The 26277-nt window shown below is 43.2% G+C and overlaps 1 protein-coding gene and 1 long non-coding RNA gene across 4 annotated transcripts in view; one reads left to right on the top strand and one right to left on the bottom strand.

Annotated features, from left to right (window-relative positions):
• Nucleotides 1–20218, bottom strand: part of BOD1L1 (biorientation of chromosomes in cell division 1 like 1) — a 56124-nt gene extending 35906 nt beyond the window's left edge. Inside the window, exons 1-9 of one of the 3 annotated variants that reach the window (XM_058670297.1) lie at nucleotides 19868–20218; nucleotides 13561–13685; nucleotides 8737–8927; nucleotides 7294–7908; nucleotides 6203–6352; nucleotides 4439–4602; nucleotides 3349–3460; nucleotides 2627–2765; nucleotides 858–930 (exon numbers count right to left, since the gene is read on the bottom strand). In XM_058670297.1, coding sequence (XP_058526280.1) covers nucleotides 858–930; nucleotides 2627–2765; nucleotides 3349–3460; nucleotides 4439–4602; nucleotides 6203–6352; nucleotides 7294–7908; nucleotides 8737–8927; nucleotides 13561–13685; nucleotides 19868–20104 — 1806 coding nt within the window. In that variant the 5' untranslated portion in view covers nucleotides 20105–20218. The remainder of the gene's footprint in view (nucleotides 1–857; nucleotides 931–2626; nucleotides 2766–3348; nucleotides 3461–4438; nucleotides 4603–6202; nucleotides 6353–7293; nucleotides 7909–8736; nucleotides 8928–13560; nucleotides 13686–19867) is intronic. The other 2 variants (XM_058670296.1, XM_058670295.1) reach the window with 2 other exon arrangements.
• Nucleotides 20219–20555: 337 nt separating this feature from the next.
• On the top strand, nucleotides 20556–23559 carry LOC131481412 (uncharacterized). Its single transcript, XR_009246313.1, has 3 exons — nucleotides 20556–20688; nucleotides 20785–20880; nucleotides 23303–23559. It is a non-coding gene; the product is annotated as an uncharacterized LOC131481412 (long non-coding RNA).
• Nucleotides 23560–26277: the final 2718 nt, after the last annotated feature.

Raw genomic sequence — 26277 nt, 5'->3', positions numbered from 1 at the left:
TAGTGGGCAGAAGTCCTTAAAAGACCTGTGTGGCTGTGGGTGAACCCCACACTGCGTTTCCTTAAACGTCAACACCAGCATTAATGCACTTCTACTAGTATACATAGGGACGTGGACATTCTGAGACCTTAATGAATCTCTTAAATTCTTTAAAGAGAGGACTGATGGCAATTGGTGCAAACCTAATCTTAAACTAAGAAATAATGAATACTAAACAATGAAATACAGTTCCAAAAGATCACTGTTTTTGAAACTTATAAAACAAAGCTAATTATTTTTAACATGCCATTAGAACACCAGGATATTTTATAAAACATGACTCTAACTTTTGAATACAAAATTAGGAGTAACTTACCACCTATAAAAAACATTTAATTATTAATTTTCCCTAATGCACATTTTAAAAATATAAATATTTCAGTCATAGAATTATGACTATGCTTGCACAGATAAGTATTTAAATTCAGTGACAGCAAAAGTGTATCCTAAGAATATAATGCAAAAACCAGGAAGAGATGTATTCATTTTACATATTTTTACCAACTGAAATAATCACTTCTTGGATATGGTCTCCTTAAACATAAGGAAACGCTTAAATAAATTATTATATATCCATGCAATACAATAAGATCCAATCATGACATGATTATGAACCTCACAAGGTAACATGAAATGAGAATCAGCATACCAAAAGGAATTCAGGCCACAATAATAGGGATTTGAAAATGCTGAATGTTTAGATCTCTTATAAAACTTGGGGAAAAAAAAATCAAACTATACCCAAAGTGTCACTATCAGGAACTAAATGCGGCAATTTTAAAAAGAGCTATTGGAAAGGAAGTCTTACTAGGACATACCTCACTTGTTTTGAGGGTTTCTTTGGAATCTTCTTCGGACTGTTGTTTCTTTTTGGAATTCTCTTCCATATTTCTAAGGGGACAAAAGTTCAAAATGAACTGTGAATACAAAGTTACGATTGCTCAAGAAGGCTGCAGAAAATGTTTTCTTTTACTACAAATACTTACTCTTGTTACATTTCAATTGGTATCCTGTTCTGAGGGCTGGCATTACAGCTAGCACTCACAACACCAGCAGCCCATACTGGAGTGCCATTTTGCTTCTGTTCCTGCTTCCTGCTAATATGCCAGGGTGGCAACAGAAGATCCACAGGCCTGGGCCTGTGCCAGCCATGTGGGAAATCTACATAGAACTCCTAGTTCACGGCCAGAGCAAAGCCAGGAACCAGCAGCTTCATCAGAGTGAAGCCAGGACCCAGCAGCTTCATCACGTCTCCCACAGTTGGGTCATCATTTGCTGTTTTCCCAGGCACATTGGCAGGGAGCTGGATTGGAAGCGAAGCAGTGGGGATGTGAACTGGCAACAATGAGATGCTGGCATGACAGGAAGAGGCTTAATCCACAGGGGCCACTGTACTGGCCCCATCTCAGTCTCTTAATAAACACAAATAGAATTAACAACAACAATAAAAAAGCATTTCTTGCCAACAGAGAACACAACACCAAACGTGGCATGAACTACTCCTGAAGCTAAAGAGTAAAGCATAATTAGAGCCAAAACTGATGTGCTGCAGGATGACGGACACTTTATGGGTGACCATTCCATTTTAAAAGTTCAGCACTTCTGAGTAAACAGGACACTTCGCATTTATTGAGATCAATAGGACTGAAGGATAATAATAAACTAATGCCTTTTACTACTGCTTGAATAAAGTACTAACTCCTTTTACTGTCTTATTGATCTAGCTATTTTTAAGTCTGTTACTAATTCATGTAATTGTAGTTTGATAAAGCTGTAAAATGTAGCCCATGGCTCCCATGACTTCACAGCTGCCTCTCAGAAGTACCTTCGGCTTTTTAATTCTCACACATTTACTAATGTTCTGGCTCGGTCTTTACTTGATACAGAGGCAGGATACTGGCATATATGCATGTATGTAAACACAAATAAATACAACAAAGACTGCAGAATGGACACAATTACTGTAAGTGATGACGGGAGGACCAGATCAGAGTACTTCCTGGGGCCCCCACACGCACTCAAGTTTGGGGGATAATTGTCACACTCACATAGGTGCACTGTTCAGAGGAGAGGAACTAAACCTTTCACCAGATTATTAAACAGATCTGGAATTCTAAGAAGATTCAAATGCTGCTTTTTAAAATATTAGCAGCACAAACTACAACACTGAAAACGAAACTCTAAGGTCCTTCATAGCATGCAGTAGTTTAATGATCAGGGCCAATTTTTTTCATTGGAAACACAGAGAGAAGAGACAGAGAGAGATCTCCCATCTGTTGGTTCACTCCCCAAGCGGTCACAACGGCCATAGCTGAGCTTATCCAAAGCCAGGAGCCAGCAGCTTCCTTTGGCTCTCCCCCCTGGCCCAGCCTCCATTGCTCTCCCCAGTGCCTTAGCTGGGAACTGGATGTGAAGTGGAGCATCCAGTCCACTAACTGGTGCTGTCTGAGAAGCCTGATAAACCACAGCACCACCTCCCTGAGGGTCAATTCTTTACAGCCATTTGCAATGCTTCTCCTGTGAAAGAGTGAGCAGCAGAAACCCAGCAGGGCGATACAAGGGGAACACAACCAGATAAAACATGTACCTTGAATCTTTTCTTCTTTTTTTGCTTAAGGCTACTTTTTTCTCTAAAACTTTCCGTTCTTTAAGTACTTCTTTAATTCTGGGAACTTTAGGTTCCAAACTTTTTGTTGTTGAGTCTTCTAATTCCATGCTGCTTTCGCCTAGTAAAAAATTAATACTCTTTATTTCAGAAGACATTTTTATAAACAGTATGTTAATTTTCATTCATAGTTTCCAATCACAATAAAAACGTAAAATGGCTCTAATACTCCTAAGTAATGCTGGCATTAATGTTACATTTTAGATGGAGAAATTTCACTTTTTTATCAAATGATCACACATGTACATATGTGTTTATTCCACAGAAACAATGTTCAGAGGAAGTTGAATTTTGTTCAACAACCAGATAAATGTTTGACACTTTAGTTAATACAAAGGATGCATTAACTTCATTAATATTACCTTCAAAGCTTGAAGACGTTTGTTAAAAATTTATTTTACAGTAGAAAGCTGTTATGCCATCACTGGAAAATAAACTGCTAACACATGAGCTGCATGAGTAGCTATTTGACAGACAATGTTAAATTACATCAATGGAATGTAAAGAAAAAATGACCAATCACACCAAAAAATAATCAGACTCTTCTACACTTGAGACAAAATCACTTTACCTTGTACTCATACCTAGATCCTAATGGAGGACAGCAGACAGTTTAAAATACTACAAGCCAACAGCCACTATACCTTGACTCTTAGCTTTGGAAGACTTCGTCTTTTCTGCTTTCTGTTTTCGTTTTTCTTCAAGCTTCTCTCTATTAATTTGCCTTCTTAAAAGCCTCTCTTCTTTTTCTTTAGCCTAAAACCACAGGATATACAGACAGATCACCAGGCAACATAAAAACGTTCTCATTTAAGAAAAGAAAAGATAAAGCTGTAGCTTGCCCTTCCCATGCTCTTACAAATTAATGGGCTCTAAAAGCGCAGATACATTATACACATTTGGAAAACAGAAAAATCAAAGACATGACAACGGACTCATGTGCAGCTGGCACACAGGTATGTCTCCACAGCTGCCTGCTGAGTTTTAGGCTTTGATTTAGATTCAAGTGACAGACTAGGTAGAAGCTGGTCTTCAAGTCAGGACTTTGCTATATTTTACTTTAAACTAGAGAATTGATTCGCCCTTACTCCTAACACTCCTTTCCAGCCCACAACTCAACCTTGAAGTGCTACAAGTGCTACGTGGGGGTCTCAGCTCCTGACCAAGTTAGTATTTTCAAGAGGTAAGCTTGGAAGAAAAGCTAATCACTTACCTATTCAGCATTTTGACAGACTTACTTGAAACCATTGTCTCTATGTAAAAATATTTCCTCACTGAGATATGTAACACCTTATATTCTAATGTTTCTGAAACTTTAAGTCATTTTAAAATTGATGTAAATGTACAAGTAGAAGTTTTCTCCAAAATTTTGCCATTAATTCAATTTCATATCTGATAACTAGTATTTCCAAGTTAATTAAAGAAATATGTGGACTACATTTACTCTTATTATTATCACAATGATTGCATACAAATCTTTGACTAGATTCATTCTTCATGTAAACATTTTCATACCCTGAATCACTAACGTCGGCAGTTTTCCACTGCTGTTCACAATGACACAAACATGTCTATCTTAAGTGTAACCCTATTGCACTGACTTAAATGATGAGGTTCCTGAAGGCAGTTTGTACATCTATGTACATCTTGGCTGTGTACATGCCTCAGTACTTGGCAGACTACCCAAATCTGTTAACAGTACACCAAACCAGCAACAGACGAAATGGGACTTACAATGGACTGTCGCCGCTGTTCTACAGTAAGTTCATCGTCAGAATCACTGTAATACTTTGAGTAAAGATATGGTTTGTGAACATAGGCATGCCGTATACTCTTTGCTTTTCCTTCATTGGACTCAGAAATTTGAGTTTTTGTTTTATTCTGTTTGTTTTCTTCGTCTGAAACAAAGTCATCAGAAAGAAGAGCTTCTGTGAATGAGCAATGAAATCAACATGATACTTCATGTATGTAGCAAAGTAGTAGCAATATAGGACAAGTATAAATGTGGCATTAAAGCAAGAAATACCAGTGTGAACATTCAGAAATTGACATTTAACGAAGTTATCATCTGTGTTTTATTCCTTAACAATCAGTTGCTTGCACATAAAAAGAAAGGAAGTGGAAAATTTGCCTTAATAGGTATTTAGATTGATAACTTTAATAGTTTCTTGAGCAGAGAACGACTCATGAATGTGGTAGCACTCAGAAGCACAAGATGTTAAAACAGCCAAACTTGAGCAGTGTGAGTGAGTAGTTGGAGTTAACAGGTTGAATATGGAAGCAAAGGCAAGAATCTGAAACTAAAGTAAAGGCGCTACGTAAGTGGTGAAGCAGGACCTATGATGCTGGTCCCCAATACGGGTGCTGGTTCTAGGTCCTGGCTGCCCCACTTCCTAACCAGCTCCCTGCTAATGCACCTAGGAAAATAGCAGACCTACTGTTTGGGCCCTGGCACCCACACGGGAGACTGGATGAAGTTCCTGGCTCACGGCTTCAGCCTGGCTCATTCCTGGTGGCTATAGCTACTTTGGGAATGAACCCGCATTACAAGATATCTCTATCTCTTTATATAACACTTTCAAGTTAAGTCTATCTCTTAATTCTTTCAAGTAAGATAAAAATAAATATTAAGAAAGTAACAAGAAGACATTGGGTTTACTATCGCTAGGCGTTTGCCTGATTAGGCAGAAAATTGGCAGTTTCTGACCAATTAAGCTCCAAATTCTCTTATTATTATTTTTAAAATTTACACTGAGTTCCACGGCACTCCATCCCCAACTGAAGTATTTTGTTTGTTTGTTTTGCTTAAGGAGTCCTGGAACAATGTTAGGGTGGGAGCTTTGAGAGTGATGGAGTAGTAATCTGATCTCAACAGCTAGAGCGGCAAGCAACTTGGGACCCCATGCTGGACCCTCCACAAGAACTTGTAGGAAGGCTCTGGTGAATGTTCCTGACTGGCAGGACTCCGGGCCTGCCGCCCAGGGAAGCAGCACCACGCACACACGCAAGCTCTCCTTCGGAAACGTTTCCAGACCATGCCCTTTGCTCCTATACCTCGCGTGATTTTATCTGTGTCACTGTCACTGAGCTGTAAGAAACGACAACTGTGACAGTAGCTTCCAGTAGGTTTTGTGAATAATTCTGCCACTGGAATGAGCTGAAGGGTGGTCTTGAGAATCCCTGAATTTACAACTGGTGTTAGAATTGAGGATGTAGACAGTGTTTTCCCATCTCTCTCTCTCACACACACAAATAAAAGCATCTCCACATATACTAACTGATGCAACCCACAATGATTCTAGGGAAGAGAATTAAGAGATGGACCATCAAGGCTTGTTTGTTTAATAACTCAGTATTCTCGCTGAGACAGATCACCTTGCAGCTTAGACTCAGAAACAAATCTTCCACCTATGAACTCTCATGGCCTTTAAGGATATAGCCATCAGAACACACCACTATGTGTTCAATGGGAATCTGCAAAGAGGCAAAATGCCTCACCATCTGATGTAATTTCCCCTTCTTCCATGCTATCAGACATCACAACTTCTTCCTCAGTGTCTTCTTCAAAAGACGAGAGATCACTGGTGTGGACGGAGCTAACGGTGATGTCTGTGAGACCATCCACATCCGAATCGATCAAGGAGCACTCTGCAAGAACACGCAGACAACAATCATTATGCCTGTCAGAATCCAGTTCCTGAACCACACTGAAACTTGTCTGCTTTAAATATACATCAAAGAAATTCAACTACCAAATAAAATACAGCTGTTTCCCGAAAAAAAAAAAAAGGCAAACTAGTATCCTGTAAAAATAAGTTTCCGATGTGAGTGGAATGCACAAAAACAAATCTTAAATTACTGAAACATCTACTACCTAATATTTCTGCTACCTAATAAATTTAACACACATACATAAAACTATGGATTAAGTTACTTGAAATAATGTGTGCAAATACATTACAAGGCTTAAATGATACAGTTTCTCTTTTAAAAGATACATCTGCATAGAATATAAACCAACTTGTAAAAAGTTGATTGCTTTTATTTATTTATTTTTAAAGCTTGCACGTGGGCCCGGAGCAATGGCTCAATTGGCTAACCCTCTCCCCCACAAACACCAGGATGCAATATGGCACTGATCTGTGTCCTGGCTGCTCCACTTCCCACCCAGCTCTCTGCTTGTGGCCGGGAAAAGCAGCAGCCCAATGCCTTAGAATCCTGCACCCACATGGGAAAGTCCAAGGGGGCTCCTGGCTCCTGGATGCAGATCACCTCAGGTCTGGCCATTATGGCCATTTGGGTAGTGAACCGGTGGATGGAAGAAAACTTTTTTTCTTTGTCTTTCTGTAAATCTGTCTTTCCAAAAAAAAAATTAGAAAAGAAAAAGAGAAGGTGAAGCTCTCCTTTCTTTTTGGACTGATGGCATCTATGAACATGTGTACTGAATTTTAAAATAAGTGTACATACGTGTTTAGTTCTGAAAGAAAAGTACTAAATTTATTGAAATTTGAAGGACAATCTGGTGCTGTCCCTTCTCCCAGCCACTCTATTCCTTCAGCTGCTGCTGACAGCTGGAGGTCTGCGCATACCTTCTTTTGTCCCTTCAACAGATTTAGTTTTATTATTGTTCTTTTCCAAAGGAAGTTTTGTACTCTCCACTTCTTTATCCTTTATTTGCTTTTCATCTTTTCCCTTTTGTGTATCTTCACTTCTCTTTGAGTAATCACATTTCTTTTCCATCTTTTCCTTCTTTTCTTTCTTTCTTTCTCCTTTTTCACTGGGCTCTGGCTTCTTTTCACCCTTGTCCATTGATTTGTTCTTTTGGTCACTGCTTTCCTGCTGAATGTCCTTATTTGGCAGAAGTAAGCCATTATTTTCCTTTATGTGATTCTTAATTTCTTCAACTGGACAAGGGAGATCACTGAACTCTTCGGACTTGGAGGTTGCTTCCAGCCCATCTGCTCCAGCATCGGGAGTACATTTTTCTTTATCAGTGATATCCTCTGAAGTCCTCTCTCTGTCCGTGCTGGTATCCGTGCCTGGTTGAGATGGCACTCTTTTTGAAGCTCTCTCACCTGTCTTGGCACTTGATGTTTCTGTTGAAGCCCTGGCAGCATTAGCTTCTTGGTTAAGAGAAGTGATGGTTTCCAAGATTGACATAGCATCCTTGGCTACATTAACACTGGGCCCAGGAGCAGGGATGCCTTAGAGGGAAAGACAAGTTTTAGAATATGTATTTATACAGAAGGTAAACACTTCTGCTGAATCAATGCTACACGCCCATGTCATCCTTATACTATGTATACGCTGCATAAACCGTTTGCTTGTCTCTAGCCTCCCAAATACCAGTGTTAGTACACGTTAAGTAGTCTGAATTCTATCTTTCTCCAATGAAGCGCTGCAGGGAGGGTATCATGCAAACCCAACAACAGTCTAACTTTCAGAAAAGCAACATATTTTCTAGCTGTTCTCTGTACTGTAACGCACATATATACCTGTAGTCTCTCACCATTACTAAAAAGGCTTTACATTTTGCATTCATGTAAAACAAGAGAAATAACATGCCAGTTGAGAAATTTAGATGATATTTACATAGATATGATTTTACCAACACAGGCAAATACAGAAATGTGTTAAAGTCAGCACAAGGTGTTGGCTAGGCCCCTGCTAAGAGACTGCTGCACCCCAGGCCAGGATGCCTGCTTTACCTCCTGACTCCGCCCCTCAGCCCAGCTTCCTTCTGTGCTGACAGGCATTGGGCAATGGCTGCAGTTCCAAGGTCACTACCACCCATGTTAGGAGACCTGCACTGAGTTCTCAGACTCCTGGCTTTGGCCTGACCGAGCTCTCACTACTGAGAGCATTTTGGAAGTAAATCAATAGCGAGAGCTGGATGAGAGATCTTTCTTGATCGCTTCTTTGTCTTTCTGCATTTCAAATAAGTTGGGGGAAAAAAAAGAATTGAGTGTCCCTAATTTGATACTCAATTCAAGAAGAGCACTGAAACTGACAAAGAATGAAAAGCAAAGCACCTTGTACAACGATGGAAGAGTCTGGTTTCTCTTCATCAGGCACAGTGCTGCCACTAGCTTCCTCTCTGTGATTTAGTGTGGCCAAAAACTCATGCACAGCTTTCTCTACCTGAGGTCTGAATGTGTGGTTGATCTTTGGATCCACAACCTGAGAAATAATTCGGTCGATACCAGATTCCAACATTCCTGATCTGAAACACAGTATGGTTTACAGAAAGGTAAGAAAGTTTTATATCATTTGCACTTACTACTTTTAAGTAAAACTATAAATATTATCCATATATATGTTCAATGTTAAATGGCCTCAATTCATTCATCTGGACATACAGAAAGAGGAGACAATTGAAAACAAGCTTTAAACGATAGTGGAATTAAGATGTATTGTACTGCAAAAATAGCCCATGTGTCATTAGTGAAAATCCTAAAACTGACAAAAGAAAAATAAATCCAAAAAGCCTCAGAATCAGACCCAACACTAGAGCCCAGGAGCACCAACAACCTTTGCCTCATTCCTACAGCCTGGACCAGGACACAAAGGAATACATTATGACCGAAAGCTGAGTTCTGGGTATAAAATAAATCTATGGACTTTTTTAAAAATGAAAAGCAAATCTTTCATAACTTCACGAAACGAGAACACATGCAAAGTGTAATTTCATCAAACTAAAAAAAGAAAGAAAAAATTTAGGAAAACAAAAGTAAAGCTTGAGACTTCCGGCGTTCTTTTTACTCTCTGTTTGCTGTAAAACCAGATGATTCTTTCACTCCACATTTATGTTATGAATGCCTGGTATACAACAACTGCCACGCTGGCCCTGGGCAGCTACAAACCAGATCTGGTCCCTGCTCTGGACAGAAAGGCAGAGGCAAACAATTTTGTATTTACAAGAGGATGAGCTCTAGCATACTATGTGTATGATAGGAAGAAGGGATGATCACATATGTATAAGACAGCTTGGGAATGCTTCATGGAGAAGACATCTGAGCTGAGTGTTGACTTCTGTAGAACAGAAAGACGGAGTTGGCTCATTTCGCTAATCCTTGGCCTGCAAGTGCCAGGTCATTTCCTGGACACTCCACTTCCTATCCACCTGCCTGCTTATAACTTGGGGGGAAAACAGTGAATGATGCACCCATGTGGGAGACCCTGAGGATGCTTCCAGTTTCTGCCTTTGGAGCGGCACAGCTCTGAACATTGCAGCAAGTTGGGGAGTAACCCAGTGGATGCAAGATCTTTCTCTTCATCTCTCCTTCTCTCTGTCAATCTGCCTTTCCAGTAAATATAAATCTTTAAAAAAAAAAGGAAAAAAAAGAAAAGAAAGGTGCTTATGCCACATTTGAAAGACAGAGGAATGGTGAAGATATTAATGTCCAAAAAGTGCTTTTGAATCATGGCAGGAGTCTGAACAAAATAATGAATTCATTTTAAAACCATTTTCTTCCCAGGACTGGTGGAGTAGAAACCCTCAAGACACCATGGGAAGATGGAGTGCGGTCCTTCCATCTCCAGGTCCCAGTCTTCCTCCACAGTAGGGGTGAAAAAGCAGCTGCCTTTACGTGTAACGAATGCTGTTTTTAAGTGTGGTTCTGTCTAGAGTGGAGGATGGATTAGATCTTTATTTCTTGAGGCACCTTGCTACCTCAGGATACTCTAATTCCATTATGTGGGTCATAGAGAAAAATGAGCCAACACAGCATAAACTAGGTTACCTGCTTTTCAAAGTTCTAAGATTTTAACAAAAGCAGATTTTGCAACCATTCTGAAACCTCAGAGCTATGTTTACAATGTGGCAGGTCAAGACAAATAAGGAAAGGGAATGTTAAAAGGTGTTTTAAGGTATACGCACAAAGCGGTGGCTAAAGTCCTCACCTTGCACGTGCAGGGATCCCACATGGGCACTGGTTCTAATCCCAGCGGTCCTGCTTCCCACCCAGCTCCCTGCTTGTGGCCTGGGAAAGCAGTCGAGGACAGCTCAAAACCTTGGGACCCCGCAGCCGCGTGGGAGACCAGGAAGAAGCTCCTGGCTCCTGGCTTCACATCAGCTTAGCTCTGGCCATTGTGGTCACTTGGGGAGTAAATCAGCAGATGAAAGAGTTTTCTATCTCTCCTCCTCTCTGTATATCTGCCTTTCCCATAGAAATCTTTTAAAAAGTAAAAATAAAAAAAAACCCATCCATCCCCAAATTACTGTTTCAGGCTTTCTTTGACTGCCTAGGCTTCTGCCTCCCGCCGTGCAACAAAACACTGTACTTGGGACTGGTGCTACGGTGTGCCAGGTAAAAGCTACTGCCTGTGGCACTGGCATCCCATGTGGGCACTAGGTCAAGTCCTGGCTGCACCATTTCCAATCCATCTCCCTGCTAATGCGCCTGGGAAACTTAAGTAGGATGGTCCCAGCGACTGTGCCCCAGTGTTCTAAGTGACTGAGAGACCCGGAAGAAGTTTCTGGCTGCTGACTTAGGATGGGTCTAGCTTGAGCCACTGCAGCCATTTGGGGAGTGAACCAGTGCAAGAAAGATCTCTCCGTCTGCCCCTCCTTCTCCTTCTGCAATTCTGCCTTTCAAAAATAAATACATCTTTGAAACAAAAACAACAAAAATACCACTGAACTTCAGTTCTCTTTCACAGCAGTCAGCTATGACATTAAATAAGAGTCTATGAGAACTCTCCTCATCTGCCTGTCTCATCAAAAAACAAACAAACAAACAAAAAACCCCAAAAAACAAGCAAACAAAAAACACAAAAAAATAAGAGTCTAGGGTCCGGTGCGACAGTGTAGTGGTTAAAGTCTCCGCCTTGCACTTTACTGACCTTTCTTTTAGAGTCTGTTAAGATTATTATTCAGAACTTTGTAAGATTCTCAGACTCGGTACAAATCAATGCCCAAGTAGAATAAAATTCTCCCTTCCTACTGAGTCAGCAGATTAACTAAGTTGAATATTAAATTACTGATGTTAGATCAGTTCTGTCCTACAACAATGGCAATTGCATTTGGACCAATCTGAGCCAACTGAGTATTTCTCAGGGTAAATGTATGAAAAACTTATAATCATTATTTCCATCTCTAGACCATCAGTTTGAATACAAGCAAAATAATGTCTTTAAGGGAACTTTGTAATGTTGCTTCAACATCAGAAAACTTTAATTAACATCCCAGAAAGAGGACAGTTGAAACTGCCCAAGAAAAGCCAGCTGTTTTCCTTCTTGAGATGTCTGCATAGGCAAGGCTTTCTTCTCCCCCCCAGGGAGAGTGCTCCTGTACTGAAGCATGGAGGCAGGAAGGCCTCTTACCACTCAGCAAACATGATTTTCTCACAATGTCTGATATTGATACAAGTAATTTAAGCGCTTGATCTTCACATGCGTTATGTTGAGTTTAGTTGCCTTTTTAAATAAAAAAAAAACTAGCTTCCTGACCTTACAGATTAAAAAAAAAAAGAGTACATTTAAATTCCAGGAAGTATACCTACAATTTATGATTCCTGACACGTGAGGAAAACATGCTTTTAAAGCAGTGCAAGTCATTTGTGAAAAAGGAGGCGGACAAATGTGAATGAAAGGGTTGTGCATGTAAGCAGCAGGGCTGTGCACGCGGGAATGGCCACGTGGGCACAGCACTGTCTGCCGGCTGGCGTCAGCACGGCCTCCCTCCTAATTCTGGCTCCATCCCGGTGATGGTTCTCCTGATTTCTTCATGGAAATAAGTAACCCTTCAGGACTGTCACCCAACAGACCTCTTTTGTCTCCTCCTTTTTCTGGAAACAGCACTGACTTTTTCCCAGCAGGTGTCATTATGCAGCCCTTTAATGGCATCTTTTGATCTCAACCTGACTCCTACAGGTCCCTCACACATCCTTTAAATGTAGACAACAAAGCTATTATTGATTTCTCTTTTCTCTTGTATACCAAGTTCATGTTTCCAGCATTACCTGTGGCTAAATGGATCTGTCTTTTAGTTAAAGTGTCAATGCTGACTTGACTTCCTGTGGCTTGGAACTATTACACTAGATCTGTTGATAAGATTACTACAGGACTGGATGGAATTAAGAGGTGGCAGATATAAAACAAACTTGTTTAGTTGTTTAAAAACCTCATTTCATTCTCAAATATATTTGTCAAAGCAGGAAGACTGAGTGTTCTTTAATTAGTTGTGAAATAGGAATGGAAAGTCAACATGTCTTGTCAAACACTTATATTCAAGAACAAACTGAGATTACAAATCAGAGGATGGGGTGGGGGACATTCCTCATTCCTGTAAAGATTCCAGCTCTTTTCATTCTCTCTCTTACTTCACTCAGAATGACTCTGACAGATTTACATTTTTTTTCCCTTGCTGTATTATTACTAACCAGCTAAAAGCTACAATAAAATGAAGGGAAAAAAAAGCAGGGAGAAGACTGTATCACAAAATCTGGACTCTAATCGGGGATTTTTAATGTCTTTACAGAACAATACTAATAAACTATGCACTTTTAGGGTCAAGAAAATAACTATAACTGTAATTATGTAAGATTTGATGGCATTTGCCATCTATTAATACCACATCCGGATTTCTCAGTTACTTTCCAAGTCCTATTGCTATTTCTTTCCTTCAAAATACTTCTAGAGGTCTGTGAGAACAAAGTTACTACATTTTGTAAGGATAATGCAAAGTAATATGGCCACAAACCCAAATTATACTGCAGTACATGACATAACCACACCAAGCTTGACAGAATTAGCAACATTTATATTAAGTCACCAAACTTTTGGATAATGTCTCTGTTTTCGGGCAAAATGGTTGGGTCACTTTCAAGCTTGCCTAGCAATTCTGTGAGACTTACTTGAGGACTTGTTGTCTAATATTGTTTCTTAGTTGATTCTTGTTGAGATGAGGACTCCAGGTATGAGTTGCCAAGTGGTTTGCAACAAAGTTGTCTACACGCTGTCTCAGATTCTGATAGGCTGGCTAGAAAGAACAAATAAACACTGATGTTAACAATCCTCCCTGTGTTACACTGTTATACAATATGGACAGTCTCAAGGATCTCTAACAGTGTTTATATTGTTCATGGTTTCAATACGGCAACAAAGAAGCACCACTCAGGAAACCCTGTTTATAACTTAATCTGCCTGTCAATGTACTGCATGTTTTGTTTAAAACAAGCTGTTTCAAAATATTAAGAATACAAGAGACTACAACACAAAAAGACAAATGCTACTGTTAGATGATTTGCAACAATGAAAGGGAGAGGAGCCGAGGAAGTCAGCCTTCTTTGTGAAGGTAGCACTGAGTTGGAAAAATCCAACTTCAAGTTTCACAATGTAGCAGAAAAAGGGAACAACTTCCTTTGCAGAAAAAGCCAACAGTGTAAGTTAAGAGCTAGGGGATAAGAAAATGCATGGTCAGGAACATTTGGGAAGCCATCTAACTGGCACCCCAATGTGGCTGGAGAAGAAAACGCAGAATGTCAGAGAAAAGAAGCCGGAAGCCTAGGTTAAGGCCAGCTGGAAAGCTTTAGAAACTTCCACAACTTGAAAATTTTAGGGTAGAGAATGGGAAAGTATTGCATGCATGAGCAAAGGGATACATTAACTGAGCTTTCCAAATTAATTCTATGTGAAGAAGGAATGCACTTCCAAAAGCATGTCATAACCGGTGATGAAGGTCTGTACTGAGCAGGCAGAACTGGGCTGAAGGGCATGGATTCCGGGGAAACGCACGTCCACTTAAAGTGGGTATGAAATCTTGTGAAAGGCAGTGGCACTCAACCACGAATGATCTCATTCCCACTCTGAGCTCCCAGAGGACATTTGGCAATGCCTGGAGACAATTTTGGTTGTTACAACTGAGAGGGGTGCTACAGAAATCTGCTGGATAGAGGGTGGGATGCTGTTAGCACAGGGCACCCCAAGGATCACGGGGGCATCCTGTATGGGAGCCATTTTGAGTCCCAGCTGCTCCACTTCTGATCTGGCTCCCTTATGACATTCCTGGCAAAGCAGTGGAAACAGCCCAAGTGCTTGGACTCTGCACCCATGTGGGAGACCTGGAGGAAGCTCCAGACTCCTAGCATCAGCCCAGCCCAACTGTAGCTGATGCAGACATGTAGGGAGTGAATCAGCACGTGGAACATTTATCTCCCTTTTCTCGCTCTTTGTAGATGTTTCCAATTTAAAAAGCTATGCATAAATAATCACTGGGGGCTTCACTCTCCCAGAAATCTTCCACCACTACCATGTTTTCTTTCACATGGCTTCCACGTAATTGAGTTTAGAATTCCTGAAGAATTGTATGCAAAACTGCACAGTCTCATTTTCTGTCATCTGCCCCTTTGATCTTCACATTTTATACTCCTTTGATAGAGTCTCATGCTTGCACCATTTGCTCCACTTGTCCATCAGTTAAACTTCCAGCCTCAGAAGCCATCGTAGCCCAGGAAGATACCCGGACACATGCTATACACTTAAGAGCCCTTCTTTCACATCCCTACCGTCACAATCTACCAATTGTGTTCTCACACTGCACTGTGTTTGAGGGAAGGGGGATATTTCTTTTCCTATTGAATTGTAATCTTTGTTTTCCCAAAGCCTAGCATGTGGTCTGGTAGATGACTAATTAACTATCTCCAACACAAAATGACAAACATTTTATCATTATAAGATAAACTTACACAAATCTGCAGACTTTGTCGACACCTGTTTCTATCCTGTAGGAAAGTTTTTCCATCATTTCTCAAGCTCCTTTCCAATTATCACAATCAACGTCAGTGATTTTTAGAGCACAATTCTTTCAGTGCTTCCATATTTAATACACTAGACTTCAAATATCACAATTTATTCAGTACCCTAGTCTGCCCTATTCAAGTTTAAAGCTGAACTACCCAACAGGCAATTTTCCTTCTTTCCAAGTTTTCTTTTCAGTAAAAGTCCAATGACTAGAGAAATATTCAATGGGCACTCACTGAAACATACTCTAGGGATGAATATATTCATTCATGCCTTATTTCTTTTCCAGTACTTTGATCAAAAGCCTTGGACCATTCTTTACTCTTATCCCTTTCTCTTCTACCCCATATCGAAGCCAATAATAAATTCTGTCAGTACTAGCATTACAACTCATCTAGACTCTTACTAGTTCTCACAACCATTCTTGCTATCATACTGTTCCAAGAAATTTCCATCTTTGGTCAAGATTTTAGTAATTGACCTCCCTGCCTCTATCTTTGCCTGCCTGAAGTCTACTTTCCAAAAGAGTAAAGTGAATCTTCGAAAATTAGGGTAACTACATAATTTATTGTCCAACACAGATCATCACCAAGCAAGAAATGGGGCACTGTTAATAATTGCCCTGGTCAATCTGTCTAAAATGAGAGTCAGATTATGACCTTGTTGGGCTCATGGCCTATCAAGGTTGCTTGGCTGCAGTACAGCCAGGATCATGGTGTGGGCTACCACCTCTGTTCCCACTGCCTCACATCTTCACTCACGACGCTCTCTCCTTGAAAAGAACTGGCCTCCCCATTCTTCGAGGGATGACTCAAATATCTTACTGAAGCATGTCCTCAACAACTTTCTCAAACCAAAGTAGTAAGCCTTTCTAGCCCATGCCTTGTTTCATTTTTTTTTCCCCATAGAACTCTTCACACTTTATTTCTGCGTTCCTCTGCTAAGATGCAAGCTCTGTAGTAGAGAGACCAATGCTTCTTTGCTGCACCCCTGTCGGACGGTAAAAGCCTGGCATGTTAAAAGCTGCTCCATGAAAGTTTTCAGACAGTCCATTTGGGGAGAAAGGAGTCACAATTGCTTGGCAGGTGCGTTCTAGTACGCGCTCTAGATCCTTGCTCCTCAGCCACTAGCTGCCAGTCAGCACAGCAGCCAGAATGCCTTTGTAACCGTCAGGCCTGCTCCAGCAGCGTGAGACGTGGTGCTCTATAGCAGGGAAGACTTAGCAGTGACTGATCTTGGACTACCCAAGGCACTACTTTTTGGGGTGAGAAAGGTTGATCTGGTCTGCTAAACTCAAATCTCTCTTGTTAAGAATCCTCAAAGACTGACTCCAGTTTAAGCGCACTGAGCTGCATTAGTCTTGTTCTTGGAGAACAGCTGGCAGGTCTCAAAGATGTGTATGTGAAACGTAACCCAGTTACTGCCACAACCCTGTACGGCACAGGGGAAAGCTGATCACAGAAGGCAGGAGGTGCGAAGGCACCGAGAGGGAGAAGAGATCCAAGGATCCCACTGATGTGTTGCTCCTTTGCATGACCTGAGACCATCAGTGCTATTTTGGCCTATTTAAAACACTGATCTGAATATTAAGTGCTTATGAACAAAACTTTGGCTTTCATTATTTTTTGGGACTTCCAAACTTCTTTATTTTTTTTTTTAAATAGGAAAAAGGAGAATACAACAGTACTCAATAAATATCAATATTTTTAATTGAATTAATCACCAAAACTTCTACCTAAGAGAGAAGAAAAAGAAGGGTACAGAAGGAAGGAGAGGACCATCATGCAGGAGACAGGGGAGCAGGGTCTTCAGACCCAGGAAAACTCTAGTGAGCACCTTACAGCTGAGGGCTGAACATCAGCCAGACCTGCCTCGGGAGACAGGGTCATTTCAGTTCTACTCTATTCTCCACCATGGTAACAGGGAACCTTAGGGCCAGTGTTATGGCACAACAAGGTAAGCCACTGCCAGTCTCACCGACATCTCACACAACAGCTAATTCGATGGCTGCTCCAGTTCCAGCTCAGCCCGCTACTAATGTGCCTGGAAAAGCAGTCATCCATGCTTGAGGACTCAGGCCCCGGCCCCTCACATGGGCTGGTTACTGTCTTCAGGCTGGGTCAGCCCAGAATGTTGCGACCATTTGGGAAGTGACCTTGTGGATGGAAAGTCTTTCTGTCTCTCCCTCCTTTCCTTGCCACTCTTTCAAATAAAATTTAAGTCATAGAAAACAAACAAACATGGGGACTCTCTGACTCCTGAACTTCCCCAAACAACATAATAGGGCAAACCACATGAAACTGCCCATAGTCAAACCTAATTTTCTAAGAGCATTTTAACACGCCCATGTGTATTTTCCTTGCTAGAAGGTCCAAGTAACTTCACTGCCCGCCAAGAAAAGTCAATCTTATTAAAATAAATTAAAAGAATTTATCTGAATAGCAGAGAGACTGAGAGATGTCTTCCCCCTTTTCGTTCACATCCCTATTGCGTTGTCTGTAACAGCCAGGACTGTGTCAGCCGGAAGCCACGAGGCTTGACCTCAATTTGGGTCTCCAATGTGGACAGCAGGGACCCAGCTACCTGAGGTGTCCCTTAATGCCTCCAGGGTGGGCAGCAGCGGGAAGCTGGAACCGAATGTAGGGCTGGTCCTCCAATGCAGACACTGTGGGACGGGATGCAGTTGTCCCAAAGGACCTCTCCTGCAATTACTGTGTCAAACTCCTGCCCCACAATCAAGGTTTTAAGGTCCAGCTTTGAAAGGTGCCGGCAGGACTGTTAGGCATACAGCAATGACATTCAGTGAAGGCGGAAGGAAAAAAAGTGAGGCCTTACACACTGTGGTGTACCCTCTGGTTCCCATCAATCAGTATTTAACAGGCACATATTTGCAGTCACAGTGATAACACTAGATTCCTGTGTTCTGACAACAGCAAAGTGTTGTACTGGATACAAATAACCAGCTTCAACATTTACCTAATCTTTTCCTATTGAAAAATGACAAAAAGGACAATTGGCACTATTTTTTTGTAAAGGTGGCTACGCATAGTCCCTAAAAATTCCCACCAGAAAGAAAACTAGACAAGAGGTCTTCATAAAATTCATGCAAAGTGTGTATTACTAAAAACAAAAAACCCAAACAAACAACTATGCATAGATCTGAACATCTTTAGCACTAAAATAAGCTTATCTTATAGTTTCATTGCTTCATAAATGCCACAGCATCATTGCAAGACCTGAGTCGGCCCCTTCCACGGCGGGACCTGGGACCTACCCAGGTTCTTACACCAGCAGATGGCCTCACATTTTGGGAAACTGTGGAATTGTATACATTTCACCTTGAAGTCCCACAAGAATCTACAGGTGCTGTAAACACCTCTTTCTCCAAAAAGCAAGCCTCCTCAGCAGAGTGAAACATGTTTGCTGTCAGGAAGCCCTGACCCTCACTCTGCAAGCTCCGAGCTGACGGGGGTCTAAGTAGACCTAAAGAAGAAACAAAGCAGCCCCTTGCCCCCAAACCGAGGACTTTTCCAACAATCCTGCTTTCCACTTCGAGAATTCTATCTCCACTGGTTTTCCATCCACCTCTCCGACTGCACCTTCCTCGTATAACTTTGCTCATTCCTTGCCAACCCAGCTCAGCTGGCCCGCTCCCGCTGATGTACCTGGTGTTCGCTCCACTGCCATCCCCTTTCCCTTGCAGCCCCTCTTGTCCGACAGAGAATTCCTTTTTTTTTCTGTTCTACTGTGCTGAACTTGTACTCGTTTCCTGTTTTTCTTCCACTAGCTATCTGCTCTCACCGTGGCATCCTCTCTTGCTCAACGGTTCAGTTCCCTCGGCAACCACGGGCCTCTGCCCACCTAAGCCAGGCAGCCACCAAAAGCCCCGTCTCCCAACCCAACTTCTCCGCGGCCAGGTTTGTGCCTTTGTATCCTCAGTGCCTAATGCCCAGCAAAAACACAGTGCAACTATTTCTTTTCAATTACCACTGAAAGTTTTCTCCAAAAGCCAAGGCCCTCGTCGCCTGCAGAGCCGGCAGAGAGAAAGCAAAAGCCAACCTGGATACAAAGTAAACCGGGTCCGCGGAGGGAGAACCATCAGGGATGAGAAGTGAATACCAAAGTTAACACCGTTCGCACGAATGTTTCCAAAGCAGTCTTCGAAAGGAACCAAGACTCGCTCCGGCTCCCCGTAGCCGCGCACTTCCAGCGCCCCAGCAGTGCCCGGCATTTGGTGGGCATCTCCACACCACGAGCCGTTTTACACCGACGACAGGACCCCGCGAATGAATGAACGCCTCGCGCCCGGCTCAGTGCGCGGAGAGGGGCGCTGGCCCCGCGCGCCCCGGCAAGTGCAGTGGCCGCCGGCCCGTCCACGGCCGCGGGACACCTCCCGCCCCACGCCGCCCCGGCCCCCCGCACCTTGGTGTCCACGTCGGCCAGGCAGTCCCTGCGGAACTGGTCGAAGAGCCCCTGACTCTTGAGGTGGTTCACGATCATCGCCACGAGCTGCGGATCCCCGGCTCCGGCTCCCGCGCCGCCCGGCCCGCCCGTGCCGGGGCCAGTGCCCGGGCCCGGCGGCGGCGGGGGCGGCTGCGGCTGAGGCGGCGGCGGCGGCGGCGCCGGGGGCGGCGGCTGCGGCTGCGGGTTGGTCGCCATGGCGGCCTGCGCCGAGGGAGGCTCCGGGGAGGCGGCGGCCGCGCAGGTCCCGCCGCCTGAGGGAAGCCGACTGGATGTTGTTATGGAACCAACAGGGGAGCCCGAGCAGCCCCGGAAGTGAAAGGGAACCGGGGGAAGGGAGGAAAAGGCGGTGATAACAGCGACGAAGGTCTGTGGACGGGGGCCGTGAGGGGCCAAATCCTGTGGAGGACGGGGGCGGGCGCCCTCGCTAGGCCGGGCTGCGCCGGAAGCGGTGCCGCTGCGGCTGAGGTGGCCGCGGGCTGTCGGCTGCTGTCGACTGTCGGCTGCCGAGCTCCCTGAGCCCGGGCTCCGGGCGGGCCGTCCTCGGCCGTGGCTAGGCCTGAGGGGCCCGCTGCGGCGCTCGGAGCAGCCGAGACCGTACACAACCACGGTGCGAACCGTTGGAGGAACTAACTCTCCCGGAGTCCTCCCCAGCAGGTGGCCCTCCAGCCCCCTTGGCCACCTCGGGAGGCGGACACCCCGTTTGGTAGCCTTTAGGGTCCCGGTGGTGGTTACCATGGTGATGACAGGGCGCGGGAGGACAGCGTGCTGTACCTGCCAAGGTGTGGCCTCCAAGTAATTGTCCGGGCTCTTAGTCGTTCGGTTTTTGCAAAAACACCAGGGCTAGGTCTGATTCCTATTTCCAATTTTCGATTCAGGGAGCTGAGGCAGAGAAATTAAGTTGTGCAAGATTACCCAGCCGTAAAATTGCCTGAGTTTGGACTGAGTTGTCTTTAAAATTCAATCAAGGCAAGGTAACTATTACACATTCTTATGGTTATTAAATAGAATGCAAACTTTATTGGATAATACGATAAACTGGTGAGGTGGATTGTTGCTTTTTAAAATTGATAAATAAGGATGAGTATATTTTATTGCTAGAAGGCTCAAACATCAGCTCTGCCCCTTTTTAATAATTTTCACAGACCTAGTAGGAGACAGCTTTCAGAAACCTGTTCTGACATCTAATATTCACCTGGGAAAGGTGGAGGTTTTCACTGACTTCATAACCTCAAAAGACCAGATTGATGACCTGGGAGTTGATCGTTCAGTTTGGGGTGGGAAGCCTTTTTGGGTGTTTATAAAGGCAGTCGTATACATTTCTGTATCTTGTACAGAAGTATCAAATTGCCAAGTTTGCCTGCTAGAGAGCCGGTCGGTTTCCCGCTCCGTCCTGTGGTCTTTCGGGCTTTGACTTGCGTGTCCAGGACCCGGTGTTGCCATGCTGCTGATGGGAGCTCTCCGAGCTGACAGCAAAGGAGGGAAAACCAGCTGACTGGCCAAAGGAGTTGTGCTTTTTCTTTCATTGACTTCAGTTTCGGAGAAATAAGCTTTATCAGGATGCCACGTTACCAGGAACTGGAGCTGTTTTCTTTTTTCAATGAGGGGTTTGGGGAAAATATAAACATTGATAAATTTTGTAGTTTTGCGAGGCGCTTTTTATTAATAGGTGGTTAAGTTATGTTTTTGCAGCTGCAGATTTACGCCTTTCAAGTTAAAAATGTCAAGAGTGATAACTGTTTATCCAATAAGCCTAATTATAAATATTTTCATTTCCAACTGGCCAAACCATGTTTACTTTCCACTAGGAAATTTGACTTCATTATTTCAATCAAAGTGAAAATCATGTGTTTTGATTTGAATAGAATGAAGTTTGCGGAGAGAAAGTAACAGGATGAATCTTAAAAGGCTTCATTGCTAAGAGTAGTTGAGATTAAAACACAGTTGTTTTGTGCACTTTCGAACCTGGAGAAAGAGCTCATGGCTTCTGGCTTTGGATCAGCTCAGCTCTGGCTGTTGCTGAAATGTATAGCTGCCTTTCTGAATAGCATAGCAATGAGTCTAAAAGAAATGCCATAACATTTATCCATGAGTTCAAAGTTACATTAGTTGCACATGTTATGTTGCATAAAATGTAACTTGAACTTTGCAGCCTTGAAGAACATTCTAGATACATTGTGATGTTTACTGCTTTAACTGTTCCAAGATGCTTTGTTTCCATTTGAAGACCAGTCACAGGGATGCTTATTGCAAATACCCAGAGGGAGAAAAACACATACACTTTTTTCTTGAAAAGCTATTTTAAGCAATCAACATTTCTTTGCTTTGTTTTCCTGATTTTTCTCCCTAGCGAGAGTAATATTATAAAAACATTTTGTTTATTTCATTTGAAAGGCACTCCCCAATGGCTGCAGTGGCCTAGCTGAGCTGATCTTATGCCAGGAGCCAGGAGCTTCTTCCAGGTTTCTCACATAGGTGCAGGGGCCCAAGGCTTAGAAGTGTGTTTATGATAAGCAGGGAGCTGGATGGGAAGTGGAGCAGTCAGGACTAGAACCTGTGCCCAGGTGGATGGTGACACCACAGGTGGAGGATGACTGGCCTCAGTAATATTTTAACAGTTGTTAGGGCATACAAGAGGTAAGGTAGTCACCAAAAAATTGGATTCACCTTCCTTTTCCACTATCTATCAATTCAGAGCATGCCAACCATGGTCAATTGCCTTCTCCCCTACATGCTCGGGACCAAGGAGAATAATGTCTGATTGGTGTGACATTTGCTCCTCGTGGCCCTTAGTATTCCTGGGCACCAGGCTCCTGCCAGGTGCTATACCCTGGGATTTTCTCTTCACCTTACAGTCCACTCCGCCTCCCGCTCCTGCACAGTCCTCCAAACCCGAGCACTGGGTGTTTAATCGATCAAAGTCAGATGCTGGTGATGTGGTCCTGGGGCTCCATCTGATTGCTGTTGTCTGCCCACTTCGCTTTGCATCTCCACACTGGAGTAAGTCATGAACAAAAGCCTGGGGCATGCCATTTCTTAAATGGATCAATGTAAGGCCCCCACTCTTGTCCTGTGGTAACAGATCAGAGGCAGGGCTAAAAGCATCACTGGTATTTTCTGTAAGAAGGAGAGGAGGTGATGTGCCATTTGTCTTCAAAACAAACTCTGTAGTAAGAACTGTTTTTCCATTTGTTGTCGTAGAAGATAGCTTATGAAGATGAAAGTGGTGGTTGGGAGAATTAACCAATGCTAATAGGAGAAGCGGGATTGGTTTTTCTTTTGAAAGAATTTTAAAGAATCGTGACTTGCTCTGGGGTCAGGACATGGAAAGAGGATGATTCAATCAGGACAGGAGTAGTTGGGGCATTTGACAACACTGTAAACATTCCTTGCCAGTCTTCATGTGCCTGAGAGTTGGGCTGTACTTGAAAGTAGTGCTGTGTGAGATTGGGTTCCATCGAGAGCCTGCAGAATTGGAGTGAAGACTGTTGGAAGAAAGGAAGATGAGTGTGGGGCAGTCAGAGAGCAGTAATGGCAGTGCTGACTGGAGGAGGTTACGTGAGATGTTGTACCATTGGGGTCAGGACTTCAAAGGAGAAGAGGACATGGAAGGAGCAGGAAGAAGGACGCTTTTTGATGACGTTTCAGAATAACACTGGCCTTTGCTCTTCATGCATGGGAAGCAGGGCCACCAGGACATGACCAGATGCCCATATGGGATCCCGGTGCATGCAAGGTGAGGACTTTAGCCACTAGGATATCACACTGGGACCCTGTATGTGCCTTTCAATAGATAAGTTTGCTTTTCCAAGCAGTGAAGATCATGCCTAATTTTCAGGGTTTGGGGAAGGACTAAGGTCGTATAAATGACAATAGTTGGTAACATATTTCCTAGATGAAGTGGATTAAAAATAAGAATTAGGAAAAGAATATAAGAACTAAGAATTAAGGTGCTGGTCATTTGACTCAGTGGTTAAGGCCCTGCTTGGGGTGTCTGGGTTTGCGCTGGCCGAGCCTCTGAGCCCAGCGTGCCGGGCGTGCACAGGGCAGGCAGCAGCAGGGAAGCTCCAGCCGGCGGGCTCCACCACCCAACGGGGCACGGGCTCCCAGCTTCATCCTGGCTCAGCCTCGGCTGTGGGAGGGTTGGGGTTAGGGTCAGTGATTCAATCACTGGTTGGGACATCTCTTGCTTTCCCTCTCCCCCTTTAAAACAAATGAAAATGAATTAAAAAAAAATTCTAAGTGGGTGGAATTTGTGCAAGGAGAGGGGGACTAGTTTTCTCAGGGGAGAAAAAGCAGGGTTAAGATATGAGGCTCCGATTTTGTGTTTGTTGGAGTTTCTGGTCATGCTGTGAAGATAATCAGGATTTCTGGTATGTGCTTAGTAAATGCTCATTTCATATCCTTCGTTGCTGTTGGAAGTACTTTTTGATGGAGCCTACTCATTTTCACCCTGTTGGTATGCTTGCAGACCTCGTGGAGGGCTGGTCCTCTGCCTTGGCAGATGTGCTGAGATTATGTTCCCAGAGATTTTCTCTTTAGTGTTTGCAGAACCCTGATGGCTGGCTGTGGTTCCCTCAGCGATTGGATCTTATTAATGTCTCTATTCCATGCTCCTAGTTGGAGCTTTATTTTTTTTAGTAAGAGGATACTTTTTTTTAATGCAAGTAACCTTACATTTTTTGTGTCTTTGCTGTTGACATTTGAAATCTCAATAGTTTCAGCCATTAGTTCTATAAATGTAGGATTTAAGCTTATGTAAAATTTATTCTTTTTAACGATTTAATTATTTTTATTGCAAAGTCAGATATACAGAGAGGAGGAGAGACAGAGAGGAAGATCTTCCGTCTGATGATTCACTCCCCAAGTGAGCACAACGGCTGGTGCTGCACTGATCCAAAGCCAGGAGCCAGGAACTTCCTCCTGGTCTCCCATGCGGGTGCAGGGTCCCAAGGCTTTGGGCCTGGACCGCTTTCACAGGCCACAAGCAGAGAGCTGGATGGGAAGTGGAGCTGCCGGGATTAGAGCCCGCGCTCATATGGGTTCCTGGGGCCCATATGGGATACAGGCACATTCAAGACGAGGACTAGGCTACCATGCTGGGCCCCAACATATGTAAGATTTATTAGGTGGTTAGATAATGAGACAGTCCAGGCCTGCTGAGGTCTTGACCACGCCCTCAGGTGGGCGGCACCAGCGTTGCCCATCCATTTCCTAACTCTCTCTCTCTCTCTCTCTCTCTCTCTCTCTTTCTCTCTTCTCTCTCTCTCTCTCTCTCTCTCTCTCTCTCTCTCTCTCTCTCTCTTTCTCCCCCCCCTTTGGAGAGGCACCCCACCTCCGGCCTCTCTCTTTCTTTCTGTAGGTGCTTTCCCCTTCCCTCTCCCTCCGTGCTTACCTGGTCCCTTCACAAATAAACTTTTCTGTCTGCAACAGATTCCTGGCTTTTTATTTCTGTACCAAGTTGAGGAAGGAACCCCCGGGGCGTTTCTGGTAACATATTGCTAGTACTGATTAATGTTATTGAGTTGCCAAGTGTATTGAAAATTGAGGTGGCAGTATTGTAGGTGGCATGTGAGATGGCGAGAAGCTATCAGTAAGAGAAGTCGAGCTTTTTTCCCCTCCTTTTCCTAATTAATCCTCCTTTGCAAACCAGAAAAAAAGAAAAAATGTTTTTATTTTATTTCAAATTAAAAATTTATCTGAAAGAGTTATGTAAAGATACATAGAAGAAGAGAGAGAGAGAAAGAAAATGAGAGAGACCTTCCGTCTGCTGGTTCACTCCCCACGTGACTGCAGTGGCTCAGGCTGGGCCAGGCTGGGCCAGGAGCTTCATCCAGGTCTCTCATGTGGGAGCAAGGACCCAGGTACTTAGTCTGTTTGCTGCTGCTTTTCTGGAAGCACTGTTAGCAGGGAGCTGTGTTGAAAGTGCAGTGGTGAGCAGTGCAGCTAGCACCCACATGGGATACGGTGTTAAAGGCAGTAACTTCACCCGATAGGCCACAACCCCAACCCCTGGAGCAAAATACTACAAGATATTCTTGATCATACATTGTGCTATGAAAGCTGCAAGGCACGTTTTTTTTTTTTTTTTTTTTTTGAACAAAATCAGAAGAAATAGAAATTGGAAGGAGATCTGTAGAAATAAAAAGATATTATCCTGAATTAATTCCTGGTCATCTAGATAGAAATTCTGGGAGGAGTGGTTAAATAGTGATTGTAGTAACAGCAATAACAAAACTGTATCTAAATTATGATGTTTTTCAATATTTGAAGAAAGAATTTTCTCAGAGGGGCTATGGCTGGAATAGGATCTGTTTAAGAGAGGGATTTGGGGGAGGGGAATCCCAGACTACACAGAATTGTATAATAAA

Source organism: Ochotona princeps, chromosome 11, assembly GCF_030435755.1.
Source record: "Ochotona princeps isolate mOchPri1 chromosome 11, mOchPri1.hap1, whole genome shotgun sequence".
Taxonomy (NCBI): domain Eukaryota; kingdom Metazoa; phylum Chordata; class Mammalia; order Lagomorpha; family Ochotonidae; genus Ochotona; species Ochotona princeps.
This window is presented reverse-complemented; position numbering and strand designations above follow the sequence as displayed.